Genomic DNA, 13395 nt, shown 5'->3' with positions numbered 1-13395 from the left:
CAGGAGCTTGGAGCAGAAGACTCGGTCTCCCTCCTATCCTGGCAGGATGCTGCATTGCAGGGCACGTGGTTTTCACATGAGTCCTGGCAAGCAAGGTGAATTACTGCAAAGAAAAAGAGGATCGCGCACCTGTGTTCGTAGCAAGGACAACACTGGCATGCGTAAGGGCTGCAGCCATGGCAGTTTCTTCTCGTTCCTTTAGCTCCTTTCTCAGTGCCTTAATCTCACTGAGAAAATGGCTCCGCTCTCCCTTGTCTTGAGCCTTTTTGGTTTTTGCCTGTAAGATAGAAAATCAAGATAGAACAAACTGTTTCTAGTCCTAGGGATATGTTCAGCTTCTCAGATAACCAAAGAACCTGGATACAGCATGGCTTCTCTGTGTCCATCACGATACACTGGCTCATCATGATCAGCCCCATGAAACCTTGGTTTCTCTCCCCTCTCCCTGCCAGAAAGCCCCTTCCACAATCAGTGTTGCCTGAAGCATAAAGAGTATTTCTGTCTATGTAAAACATGAGCTATATCAATACAATCCCAGGCTCTGAGCATGAAGCAGCAAAACAAGACCGTTGCTGCCCAGCTGGGAGCATCAGGATTAACACTATTGCACAGGGTCCAGACAGCAATTTCTCAGACTTAGCTGGTCCATGCTTAAACTCCTCTGGCTGCACATTTTGATGGTCTTGAATTGGGAGCATAAAGTGTTAAAAAGTAACTTCGCGTCCTCAAGTCCTCTGTTCAGCCCTTCCTGCTCTGCCCTGTGCTCTCCCGATGCCCCGGAGATCAGGTCAGGTGCTTCAGTCTGTCTGACGGCTGAGTCCAGGCACCAGTCAAAGCATCGGGGCACAAAGCAGGAGTAACGTGTAACGGCGATGAGGCTTAATGGGAAGAAGGGTCTTGTGCCTTTCTCATCCTGCTCTGTTGCTGGGGGGGAAGCAGGGACCCTCTGGCTCCAAGTGACCTCGAAGCAGGGGGGGCTCCCCAAGTTGACTGCACCATGTCCAGCCAGAGCAGCAGCTTTGCATTTTTAAAAAGGCGTCTCTGAGTTGCAGCGAGTGATTCCAAGCACTATCTAGACAGGATCATGGGGTTTTTTTAGCAATGGCTATTAAAAATATCTAACACATCACATCATCACCACTGGTTGCTAGCGCTTCCCCAGCTACAGACCAGCAGCTATGATACAACAGCCAAGCTATCCTTCAGTGCAAGTCACCCTGAGAAAGGTACCCACACTCTTGGAAATTTGGATTATTTGATGGAGGTAAGGCTGATGGCTTGAGAAAGCTGAAAAAGCTGCAGACAGAAGCTTTTATAAACAGCCAAACCAATAAGACCTGATGGTTCCTACAATCATCCTCTGTACGGATGGATGCTCCAGTGTCTAACAGGGTTCGGCTCCTATTGCAGCCTTTACCCTAGGGAAGACATTCATGTGTTATGTTTTGGTTAAACTTGTAGGTATTTAATAGCCATGAGACCTCTACATGTCCACCAGTGTATTGAAAATTGGCTGACGGGCTCAGACGTTGCAGGGGAGGGGTCACAGACAGGTACACAGATAATGTGATCACACAGGCATCTTGTTGTTAGCTTGACCTATGAGCACAGGGTGGGTGCCAGTCCCTGACACTCACTGAGCTGAAGGGACAATGCAGGTTAGCATCCACTTCCTCTCTGTTAGAGACAGAGGAACATTAGAGAGCAAAACTGATGGTGCTGGTAGGGCCAAGTTTAATGTCTGTTCTGCAAAAAAGATCTAGTTTGTAAATCAACAACAGCAACTGTTCTCTGATGGTGGCTGGTGACATTAAAATACAAACATCCAACTGACTCTTAGCTCTGAAAGCAGCCAAGGCAGCAGGAGCCCAGTCCTGAGGTAAGAGACCACTGTCAGTCAGCCCCAAGGCTATTGCTTGGCACGCTGCGAGCCTGGATCCGGCTCAGTCCTCGTTAGGGCTCTGTGGGTGCCAGCAGGCTCTAATTGTCCTGACCTGCCTCATTTGGGCCCCCACCCACACTCTCATTGGTCTGGGAGCTGATTTAAGGCTAGACCTTGCCCCAGCCCTAAGCTATTAGGTTTGTGTCTTAGGCCTGGCTTTGTTCCTGGGTTGACTGCAGACCTGCCTCCTTTCTCTGGACGTGTCTGGGAGCCTGGACTGCTGGCTGACCCTGCTCAACATCGCTGGACCTGTGCTGCCCTTCCTGCTCAGGTACTGTGGGGCTGTGCCCTTGGTGCAAAGAATACCTGGAAGCTGATGTTCTGGGAAGGTTGAGGCCTCAACAGGTGAGGGAAAGAGATGCAAAGGGGTAGAAAAGCGCAGCGAGAGCATGATTTTTCATTTATGCTCCTAGCTCTCTTGGGGTTCGGTGTAATGGTGAAGGAAAGAGTGAGAAGAGTCAAAATGTGGCATGCACAAAGGAAGAAATTATTACGGGGCAAGTAGGGATGTTGCAGGGGAGAAACTGAGGCAGGATGAGGGGAAAAATGGGCCAGGACCTCAGAGGTGAGCTCTCTGCAGCCCAGAGAGAGAGAAAGAGATACTCATAAGTCAGGCGCATCTTCTGTGAAAGACACGATCATGGGCAGCTCAAAGCCTTGCTCTGCAAGCTGAATTGCAGCAGTATGTGAGCTCCTGGGTTTTTGTTTGGTATTTCAGGGCAGAACAAGCCTTGGTGGCCAGTTCGTGTCTCCCACCACCACATACCCCTTGCTCTAGGGAGGATATAGATGGAGACCTTGGTGCTGAAGGCTCTTCTTTCTCCCTAACTTCCCTTCCATTATGGAAAATCAACAGTGGAAAAAATTCTCCTCCCACCTTTCAAAGTGCATCCCAAGGAGAGGAAAGGGAAAACTAACTACTAGTGAGAAAGATGGAAAAATAAACTAAGAAGTAAAAAAGACCTGGGGTAGAGCCATGACTGCAACCAGGTCTCCACCCCAGCAGAGAAGTATATCCCCTTTGTGAACTTGTCTCTTAGCTACAAGTACAACTTTTCCCTTCCCTTTTTCCCTTTTCCCTCTCCTTCCCTTACATTATATGCAAAAGCAACTTTTCTGCCCAGTGACTTCCCCAGCTGCTCAGCAACGGACGCACTGGATGATGCATAACCACATTTGGGAAAGCTGAAGCTGTTGCCATAGTGGTGGCTGCAGATCAGTGTTCATGGAGCTGAAAGCCGTGTTGGATCTGCATCATTTGAAAAAGTAAACGTGCAGTGCCTTACTGAAGGGCAGGGCAATATACTTGGGCAAGTATGGCACAACATGTGTGCAGGGGTATGAAGATGCCTTCCTGCATATTTGACCGAGACAGGATCTTTCCTGAGCTGGATGCATCTGCAAAATGGCTTCTGGACAGTGCTGCCACCAGAAGGGGGAGGGGAAAAACATATCTAATTAGTATCAAAACCTATAATCTCAAGGGAAAGAGCTACTTTGTAAATTAAGTTTGGAAAAATCAGGTTGGGAAAGAAGAAATTAAGGATGCATTTTTATAGTGTACTCTGCTTTCTACCTGAGGTGGCTGAGAGTGGGAGGGAGTGTCAGGACAGCCAGGCATCTCGTTAGGAAGTGAGTTAATGATGTGAATGTTTCTCTCGCTCTCTGATGAAGGGGATTGTATGAACAATGCTAGATAGATAATCTGGAGAGTAGGGCACTGCAGCATCTCCCCATGCAGCAGCAATGACTATGATTTTGCTACTTCAGTGAGGAATTCAGCCCTTGGCTCCTTCCACAGCAGATAAAGATGAGCAGGTCACCGAGGAGGCCCAGGCAGCCCTTGGTAGAGAGTCTCCCTGTGAGATGCCTTTTCAGGTTGGAAGCCTTCCCCAATTCTAAAATTGCCGGGTTAAATGCTTCCCGATCAAAGTAAATGGGATTAATCCAGGCCACGTGCCTCTCCAACTGTCACTGTTAGTCCCCTGCACTATGCTACTTCTTCCTTTCCTCTCCCTGGAAGTGGTCTTGCCACTGTTGTCTGACCATGAGAGGCTCATGCCCGCCAATATTCTACCCCTGCCCGTATACAGTAAGATCCAGACTGGGAGCATCACTGCGGGCTCGAGGTGCCCTGAACCCACAAATACCAGGTTCAGGTAGGGTGCAGGCTGGCCTCACGCTGCCCATGGCTCGCAGCAGGACCAGCCACTGTGACTTGCCTCTAGGCACTGATTTTGGGGCAAGCTGCAGCACCTGGCTGTAGTGATTGTCTTCTAAGAACATCGAAGAAGTGGCAGACTTGTTTCTTAGAGACAAAGCAGCTTGCCTGGCTGGCAGATCGGGTACTGCTCACCTAGGGAGCTGGCATTCGGGTGACCCGCACAGGGTGTGTTGTAGGGATACGTACAAAGGCCTGGTCGATGTCCTTCCTGATATCCGCCACTATCTGGGCATTGTCGCTACGGGCCAAGACTGCGTCCAAGGAATGCTGTTGGATGGTCTCCAGCAGGCGAGCAGGGTGCCCAAGCCGCAGGATGTGGGCTTTGTAGCCAGCCAGCCGTTCCACCAGATTATCCACAGCAACGTTGGAAGGGGCACAGCACAGGACCTGCGAGGGGAGAAACCAAGTGCTTGTTACTGCCAAGGACAGCAAAATGCTGGAGCAACAGTATTTGAGCAGGAACATGTTCAGCAGAGAGAGGGAAACCAACACATCTACGGGGAATAAACCACTGGCATCTCCGCAGCCTCCAGACACCAAAGGCAATTCTCACCTTGCTTTGCAGCACCTGTGCAGGGTCTTCAATAAATAGCAAACCAGAGCTTCGAAGCTTACAATTACACCTAATTTCAGCTGATAAGAGAAACTCCTGGCTCTTTGCCAGCCAAGCCAGGCTCTGCAGTGTAGCACAGCTGTTAATGGGTCTGCTCCAGCTGCCATGAAACCCAATGAGCTTGCAAAATAAACCAAGGTGGTCACTGTCACTGCAGTCCTGCCGCCCATACTCACTTTCAGGCCTTGCTGTACGGCTTGCAAGATGATCTCTACTAGTGTTGTGGTCTTTCCTGTGCCAGGTGGTCCATGGACGATGGCAAGCTCCCTCTGCGCCAGAGAGAAGGAGACGGCCTCCCTCTGCGATGCATCCAGAGAGTCATTGTAAAGCTTTAGAGGCTCTGGGGAGACAGCAGGAGATTCACTTGGACCTCGGCCCTAGCTTGGGTGCTTGCTGAGAAGCGCAAATCCACGAATGCAAACAAGAAGCTCTCAGTAGCTGGCCCAAATCAATTTGACAATGAGCGTAACCTTCCTGGGGAGGAAGGTACACCATGTGCCATCTAGGTGGATAAAAGAGCCCAGACTGGTAAAAGTGAAAGCATAACAAGCCTTAAAGCAAACAGGCTGCCCATCCTGCACGTGTGTCTTCCCGCTCCTCTCTCCTGCCCTGCTGCTTTGCAGATGGAGCAAACATCCAGTTGTGAACACAGTCAGCCTGTATCGGAACTTCTCAGCATTTAATGAGGCATTTTCTTGCTATAACATCAAGTGTGCAGGATCTCCTGGGAGTGGAGGGTGCTTTGGGTTTATTTTAAAGGTGAGCCAGCATATTTAGTAAACATTCAATAAAAAGAGGGGAGGAAGTAGTTGATCTAGAAAACAAATCGCTCCTGTTTCAGTCAACAAACCCTGCACAGCACTAGTAAAAAAGCAGCAGAAAAACAGACAGCTTCTGTGAGCAGAAAAGAGCAGTCCTGTATTGTTCAACAATGACTGGAAAGGAAGGCAGGGAAAAGATACAAACCAGCAATATAAATGATGAAAACTAAAATTAGTTCGGGCTTTAACGATCAGAAAGGGAAAAAGGGAAAAGAATATGCAAATTGCATTACAAGAGAATTGGTTTCACTGCAGAAGACCGAATTCTCACAAGCTGCTTTTTACCTCCCAGATTTATCTAATTTAAACCCATATTTATTCTCGTCCCCCATAATCCTGCTGCTAATCTCCTTGTTCATTATGGAAGTTAATTACAGCAGAGATGATGACTCATTACACTGAGGTTTACCGAAAATAATGTTCCCACGAAAGCTTATATAAGACAAATCTCTGGGCATCGTTCCCTGCTGGGCATCATGTGTTTTATCTGTAGCTTTGCATTAAGGGCTTGATTAAAAGCGTGACAGTTTCTTCTGGTTTTAGGCAGGTTCACTTGTGTGCAACTCCCGCGTAACCTCTGGCACTGACTTTTGGAGCAGCACAACTAAATGAGGTGTCTGGGTTAAACAACACTTGTTAAAAAGGTGCTTAGTGAGGAAGAGAGAAACAGGACTAATGGTACTTTTTTTCCTGTTAACCTGCCTCTTGCTTTAAATGTAATTTTTGAGTTGGTGTGCTAATGACTGAGAAGACTAGGAAGCATCCCATGGGCTGGGGGAGAAAGACAGAATAGCTCAGAAACTGGAAGGCATTTCCCACAATGAGGAACAGCCGGGACGTAGGAGTCATTGATATTTCCTTGCTCAAGGAATGAGATCAGAAACAGGCTTCTCCACACGTATGCATACCCTCTTCCCTTTTAATCACACACTGCCAAAAGTTGCTGTGTGGGCAGGCTGGGAAATGTGCCTCTCTTCTGGGCTGGGTGTGTTAGTGGTGAGGAGGGTAGAGCCTTTTAAGGGATGCTGTGGCTCCTCTAAACTCCTCTCCATCTACCAGCTGGGCTCCAAGTAGGCTCACCTGAAGAAATGAGGTTTATCCACTCTAGCAGAGCTGGCCCAAGAGCTCTTTACAAGCAATCAGTTAGGATTTGCACAGATGCTCCCAGAGGACACCCGTTAACCAAGCTCTAGCCCTGTGGCACCAGCTCGGCGTGGCACCAGCTCTGCATGGCTGCCTCCTGCTCTGCCCGAGGCTGTCCCTCTCAGCCTCCCAGTGCAGACCATGGGCAGGCTGAATGTAAATCTTCATCCTTGGGCCTGGCAGGGATTGGTCTTGCTGGTGGTCAGGTAATTCAGCGCCTGATGTGCAACTCTATTTAGGAGTGTAGCATGGTGGGGGTGGGAAATCGCGTTGGCCATCAAGGCTGGTCCTCCAACGCTTCTAGGAACCGAGACACTTCTGCACAGTACCAGCAGTTCGGGTGAAGAAGTGGGTTGGGGAGTGATATTCAAGTCCAGGAAAGGGGTCTCTGTGCCAAACGCAGATGGGAACAGTCCCTCCTGGGAGGACGAGCTCGAGCTCTCCAGAGCTGGAGGCCCCTCCCTTCTCAGCGTACCTTCCAAAGCATATTCCTCTCTATCAGTGTGTCTGGGCACGGAGGGCAGACCGGACCCTGTGACCGGCTCCTACAGTACCACCTAACTGCAGCCACACGCTGTTGGACAAAATCCACGTGGGTGATTAAGCGTGACACAAGGAACTTTCCCTGCTCTCCCTATGAAGTATTTGGCAGCTTTGTCCAGACTGCTTAGTTTTAACTTATGGATCTCAAGGGCCTCTTCATGGCCTCTGTGACAGCAAAAGGTATCTCATGGCAGAGGGACAAGGAGCATCTAAGACTTTTGCAAGTGACTGGTCGCATGCGCTGTTCTGTGCCAAGAAGCTGAGGAAGTGTCGTGGTTCAGCCTCAGTCGGCAACTAAACACCAGCTAAAACCATGACAGTAAGTTTTGCTAGAAATCCCTGGTGCTTCCCCAGTGCTCTGTCTGCTGGGTCAGCTTTCACTGGGGACACCCCTGCCTCCTAGCTAGGCTTTTCTCCTTCCTTCTTTCTCCTTTCAAATATCTTTTTACAGCAATAATTAGAAGTAAGCCATGCCTTGTACTCCATGTGACCACACGAGCCAGCCAGTGTCTGGGCATGGAGATGAACACCCCTAGTTTTTTTTCTAGACCAAGACTACAGGAGAGAACTGCTAGCTATTAGTGATCTGCACAGGATTATGCCTACAATTAGACCTTATTTCTGAAAGAAAAGGGAATGTGTCCATCCAGCAAGCAGAGCAATGCTGGCCTCTGCTGGCAGGCAAAGCCTGTCTCTCTTTCTATATGTCCACAACAGTGTAGGGGTGCAGGGGTCCCTGCATACGTGCTGCGAAATAGCAGCTGTGTCCAGGGAGGGTTTCTTGTAGGAGAATTCTGGTGGGAAAGCTCTAAGTGCTTCTGGGCCATGAGTTCAGGTTAAAGTGGAAGAGGGCCAAGCACAGCATTTCTTATGGATGGGCCTCTGGATTTTGCTTCCCAGAGAGTCTGACAAGAGCAGAAAACCTGTCAGTTCAGAGCTTGCCTTTTAGAAAGCTTATCTTCCCACTTGGTACCTTTCTGGGGGAAGCAAGGAAAGGGTTGGAAATGGTTTGCAGTGGGGACCAGACCCATTTGTAGCTGCAGATCCCGTTTACCCACTGGTGATACCTTCCTAGGCTCCTTTTGACTACTCCATAGGTTATTCTTCCCAGAGCCTGTCTAGTGTTTGTGTTATGCCAAGGATAGTTATTGAGTTGTATTTTAAGTGTTTTGAAAGGACTTAGCCTTTGATGTGCAGTGCTATAGGAAACCCCTCAACCCATGCACAATCCCAGCAGCCCAGGAGGAGAGATGAAAAGCACAGATTTGGTGTCTGACTTCAGGGGATACGATCCTTCTGGCTGCACAGGGGGTGTGGGCTTGTGAGAGTGTGCTGATGCTTTCATGATCTCCACTAGCCTTTCAGCTATGCCCTTTGTGTAGGAGACAGCCTCCAACGCCCCTACCCCTTACCACCCCATGGGGAGCCACCAGCTTTCTGGATCAAACCTGAAGCCCCTGGCTGTCCCTCACAGCTCAGATCCCAAAACGTTTATCGGGCCTGGCCCAGCTCAGCGCTGAGCCCAAGCATACTCCTGGCTAGACCCAGAGGGGCGACCCAAGCATCTCACAGTAGCCATGGTGTGAGAGCCCACTAGCTGTGAGATTTCCTGTTCCCTGTAATGACCGTGGGATGGGAACGCTGGTACAAACTAACTTCAGGCTTCTCAGGGTCAAAAGCTTGGCTTCCTGCCCCTGCCAATTACTGACAACCATCTTACACAAGCCCACTCTTGGAAAACGTGCTCCAGGACATTGCTGCAGTGGGAGCGATGCCTGTACCCGTTACTGCTGGGAAGGATTTGTCCTGAGCAGGATTTTCCTGACGCCATGGGAGACCGCTGTGTGCAAATCAGCATAGCACCAGCAATTCTGCCAGTCTTCAGGAGCTGGGTAAAAGGGCACTAAATGGTTTTTGTCATTATTACCGTTCTGTGCATACTGATTTGGGTTTTTTTTTTTTAGTTAAGCCGCTATCATGCACTGGTCAGACACCAGCAGCCACTACTTCAAAACCATGTTTCCATTGGCTTTATCAGACTCCTTGTCAAACTAATCGGTCAGCGACTGGATTTAGGCACCCTCCTGGGATGACACAGACTTTAATATAGATCCTCCAGGCACAGCATTTGGCAGCCTGCTTTCAAGATAACCCGGGCAGCTGCAATCCAGTCATGAGATCACAGTGCAGCACGGCAGAAAATAAGCAGCTAAAAGCTATTTACCAGATAGGCCACACGGATAATGTAACTCTATTTGGGTACGCCCTAAAGAGGCCCTGTACAGCCAACCTTTTGGGGAAGAAAAGAAAAACTAAACCAACAACAAAACAAAACCCAAACAACCCAGATGCTTTTCCCTTTTCCCTCCAGGTTGCAACCACCAGCAGAGCAGAGGATGGCATTGAGACTCCACTAGCTTTTCTGCTGGAAAGAACCACCACACCTCGCATCTGTCGGTGGTACTGGTGGGCATTCTGCACTCGTGTGCTGCAGCCTGGGTACCTTTTGCCTGCTTTCTTGAGGCCATGAAGCTTGCACAGACTTGCTGTCTATCTCTGGTGCCCTTTCAGTTCACGCCCTGTTACCACTTGAACCTGCTGACCAGTTTCTAACCAATTTGATATCAAGCCCCTATATGCTTTATGAAAATGCACAGTGGTATCAGAAGCAGGCCCGAGACTCCCATGCTTGCAAAAGGTGGCTTCTAATTTTTATCCCACACGAAAAAAAAAAAAATTGGATTTAGGATTCTGCTGCTGCACATATCACTTGCTGGCACCTATTCTGCCCTTGGAGGAACACCCTTGAACATCCAGGCATAGAGCTGGGTCCTTATGATTTCCACTCACCCTTCTACTTCTCGATCACCTTGTAATTTGGTTCTTCCCTGCCATTTGTACAGAAGATGGTGACAAATGCTCCCCACTAGGATCTCATCTGTTCTGAGCCTTCCTCTTCCTTTCCTGCACAAGGGTCAGTGCTAGATTTCTCTCTGGGCGGCTGTTTTATATGGTCTCACTCCTGCCCCTGGCGTTCTGGGCTTCTGGCTGAAGTGCAGCGCTTATCGCACCCTGGAATGGCATTAATAGACGTGTGTCTAGACAGCCAGTTTTGAGATGTACAGAACTTATTAACACTGAGACTCCTGATGGGTTTTGAAATCAGATGATGGCTGGGATGAGACGGATACAGGGAAGCATCTCCCTAAGAAACTATGATGCTTGGTCATGAAAGGAGGTACTGTGGCACAGAGGAGAAGCAGCCTGAAATGCTGTGGGGTTTTTGTGCCCTTCTGCGTCAGACTGCACACCTGGGAAACACTTGCTGCCTTCTGCAGAGTTTCCATACTACTTGCAGGGACGCATCCCTCTGCCCTAAGGTGTACAGGACACATGGGAGCTGCATGTGCCATCACATAAGCATAAGAGACAGGATTTATCCAGGCAGCTGCTGAGAGCCCTCCCCTTCAACTCAGTGGAGGCTGGCAGTTCAAGGCACCTTGCGGGACCTATTTAAAGTTAAAGTCATTGTTATTTAATTCCCAGCTAGTATAACATCCTTCTAGCTGGGGAGGAAGGAGCTATAAATTGAGAAGGTAAACAGAAGGCCTTTCCACCCTGCCAGAACATTTTGCTGTTCTCAGGTGATATGCTGCCTTCTCACATTGCATCTCCTCTGTGTCTAATGTGGCTGAATGTTTCTATCGGTCAATATTCTCAGTGCTGGGGAGATGTAAAATTCATCTCTCTGATTAGTTTGGCACATCTGAGCTATTTGGTGAAAGGGAGTTTTTCTTCATTAAAGAGGCAGTTCTGCTACCACAAGGGAAAAAGCAAAGTTGAAGCTGCTAAGAAAGTTAGTTCATTAAAATTTAATCCTTTTATCTAATATTAAAAACCTGAGTACAACAAGGTCCCTAGGTAGCCAAAAGGCTAAGAGGTTTGACTCAGACTAAGCTCAGTGCTTAGAATTATGGAGATGTGACTCACACTACCATTAATTCTTTGTCCTTGGTATCTCGTATCAGAAGCCCAGCCTGAAGGGGAATGGGAGCGTGTATGTGAAAGAGGCAAACCACTGTGGACAACCAAATACAGTAATCTAGGCAAGAGAAAAGCTGCAACAGGAAGCACAGAGCGCAGGCAGCTGTGGTGGGGAGGAAGCCGAGCAGAATCCTGGCCAGCAAGGAAGCAGGCGGGGTGGATGGCTTCACGCACGGCATGCCGCCGGCTGGTGAGAGGAGAGACCCGAGCTCTCTCCGTGGCTCAGATACAGGCTGCCGGCCTGATCCCGCTAGGCAGCTTAATCCATCCTCTGCCTTCACTCCCCGATTTTTGCAGCCCAGATGATATTTTCCTTCTGTCAAGGGATAATATTCATTAGCAGCTGCTCAGCAGTCAGATATTCTGCTGATCAGAGGCTTGGTTTCCCCATGGTTTCTCTGAAAGGGTAAGCTGTGTAATTTCATCTTTCATTTCTCCAAAGAGTTGCATCAGAAAATGTCTGAGTAAAAGGGGGTTCTACTTATAAGCATTTTTCTGACAGCCGTTGGTAAAACCAAGTTGTGAGGTTTTAAGTATTACATAAAACCAAAGCAGCCTGCACCCCTCCAACTTGACTGAACACAATGAGAAGGCTGTAAAAATAAAACTGCCAGTGTTCTCATGCTGTCTCAAACTGCAGTAGTTTCGGTCACTTAATTCCCATGAAGGCAGAGTTATTGGATTTTCAATATAGAAGCAGCGCTGGCACTTTCTGATCTTTGAAGTTTATGGATGGGATTGGAGCAGGAAGCAAATAAGAAAATGCCTCATGAACTAAACTGAATTTCAGACTCCCGAATGTGTGCAAACAAATTCCCCCATCACAAATCCTGCCTGTTTTATCCCAGAATTCAGCTTTACTTGGTACACTGAGAACAGTGAGCACTAGCTAGCTAAATAGATTCTCTTCCAGTGACAGGGGTCTTTACATGAGTGAAGTGTCCAGTGACCCATAAACCAGTATGAAAAGCAACTGTTCAATGCTGCCAGTTGCAACACCACTTATTACTCGCTTTCAGTACTTGTGTCTTTCCTGGAGCAAAGCAAGCTGCATGTTTAATGATAAAAACTTCACAAAGACCAGTTATTTGTGTTCCCATGAGTAAATTCAAAGAATGGGTCTTGAACTGAGAGACCACAAGCACCCTTCTCAGCTGGTCAGCCCAGAGACAGGACTTGGAGGGCTGGAAGAGAAGTAATGGCAGCACAGGGTGGGAAATGCCTGCAGAGTCATCACTTAGGGCTCCAGCTCTTTGCCTCTGTCGGATGTGACATCTGAAGAGGGAGCACCCTCCTAACTGGGCAGGGACAGAGTGCAGAGCCCTTATCCTGTGGGTAGGGAACTTCAGGCTTCACTGGATGCTCTGGAGAGTGAAGATTTCTGCCCTCCCTGTTTTCCCCACAATAACTTTCCATATCTTTGCTTAAAACCAGCATGAGAGCAGCAACATCACTGCTCTCACCAGTCCATCCAAAAGAGCTCTCCACCTGGGTAACTCGCAGCTTCACATGCTAAGGCACACTAAAACCAGTAGCAGTCTCAGTGCATGCTTTTTGGTGCCAAACTTGGCTAAAAGGCCTGCTGAACCTAAAGTTTCAGACTGCAGTTAGTAAACTAAATGCCTTGCTGCAGGTGTCCCCCTGACAGATGCAGGTGGGGGGTCCTGCATGTCTCTGGTCAAGGTGTTTGTGTGTCTGAACAACAACGAAGCGTCTAGAGAACAACTGAGGGGCGGCTGAGGGAACTGGGATGGTTTAGTCTGGAGAAAAAGAAGCTGAGGGGAGACCTTATCACTCTCTACAACTACCTGAAAGGAGGCTGTAGTGAGGTGGGTGTTGGTCTCTTCTCCCATGTGGCACATGATCAGGTGAGAGAAAACAGCCTCAGGTTGCACCGGGGAGGTTTAGATTGGATATTAGAAAAAATTTCTTTACTGAAAGTGTTGTCAAGCACTGGAATAGGTGGCCCAGGGAAGTCGTCACCATCCCTCAAGGTACTGAAGACGTGTAGATGTGGTGCTTAGGGACGTGGTTTAGTGGTGGGCTTGGCAGTGCTGGGTTTACA

At 48.7% G+C, this 13395-nt stretch overlaps 1 protein-coding gene across 2 annotated transcripts in view; it reads right to left on the bottom strand.

Annotated features, from left to right (window-relative positions):
- Positions 1–13395, bottom strand: part of IGHMBP2 (immunoglobulin mu DNA binding protein 2) — a 47321-nt gene that overhangs the window by 28241 nt on the left and 5685 nt on the right. For both annotated transcript variants that reach the window (XM_075095304.1, XM_075095305.1), the window contains exons 5-7: positions 4956–5119; positions 4353–4553; positions 130–277 (exon numbers count right to left, since the gene is read on the bottom strand). In XM_075095304.1, the coding sequence (XP_074951405.1) occupies positions 130–277; positions 4353–4553; positions 4956–5119 (513 nt within the window). The remainder of the gene's footprint in view (positions 1–129; positions 278–4352; positions 4554–4955; positions 5120–13395) is intronic.

The sequence above is a fragment of the Phalacrocorax aristotelis genome, chromosome 5 (genome assembly GCF_949628215.1).
Source record: "Phalacrocorax aristotelis chromosome 5, bGulAri2.1, whole genome shotgun sequence".
Classification (NCBI taxonomy): Eukaryota; Metazoa; Chordata; class Aves; order Suliformes; family Phalacrocoracidae; genus Phalacrocorax; species Phalacrocorax aristotelis.
The sequence above is the reverse complement of the archived record's forward strand: the minus strand, read 5'-3'. Positions and strand labels throughout refer to the sequence as shown.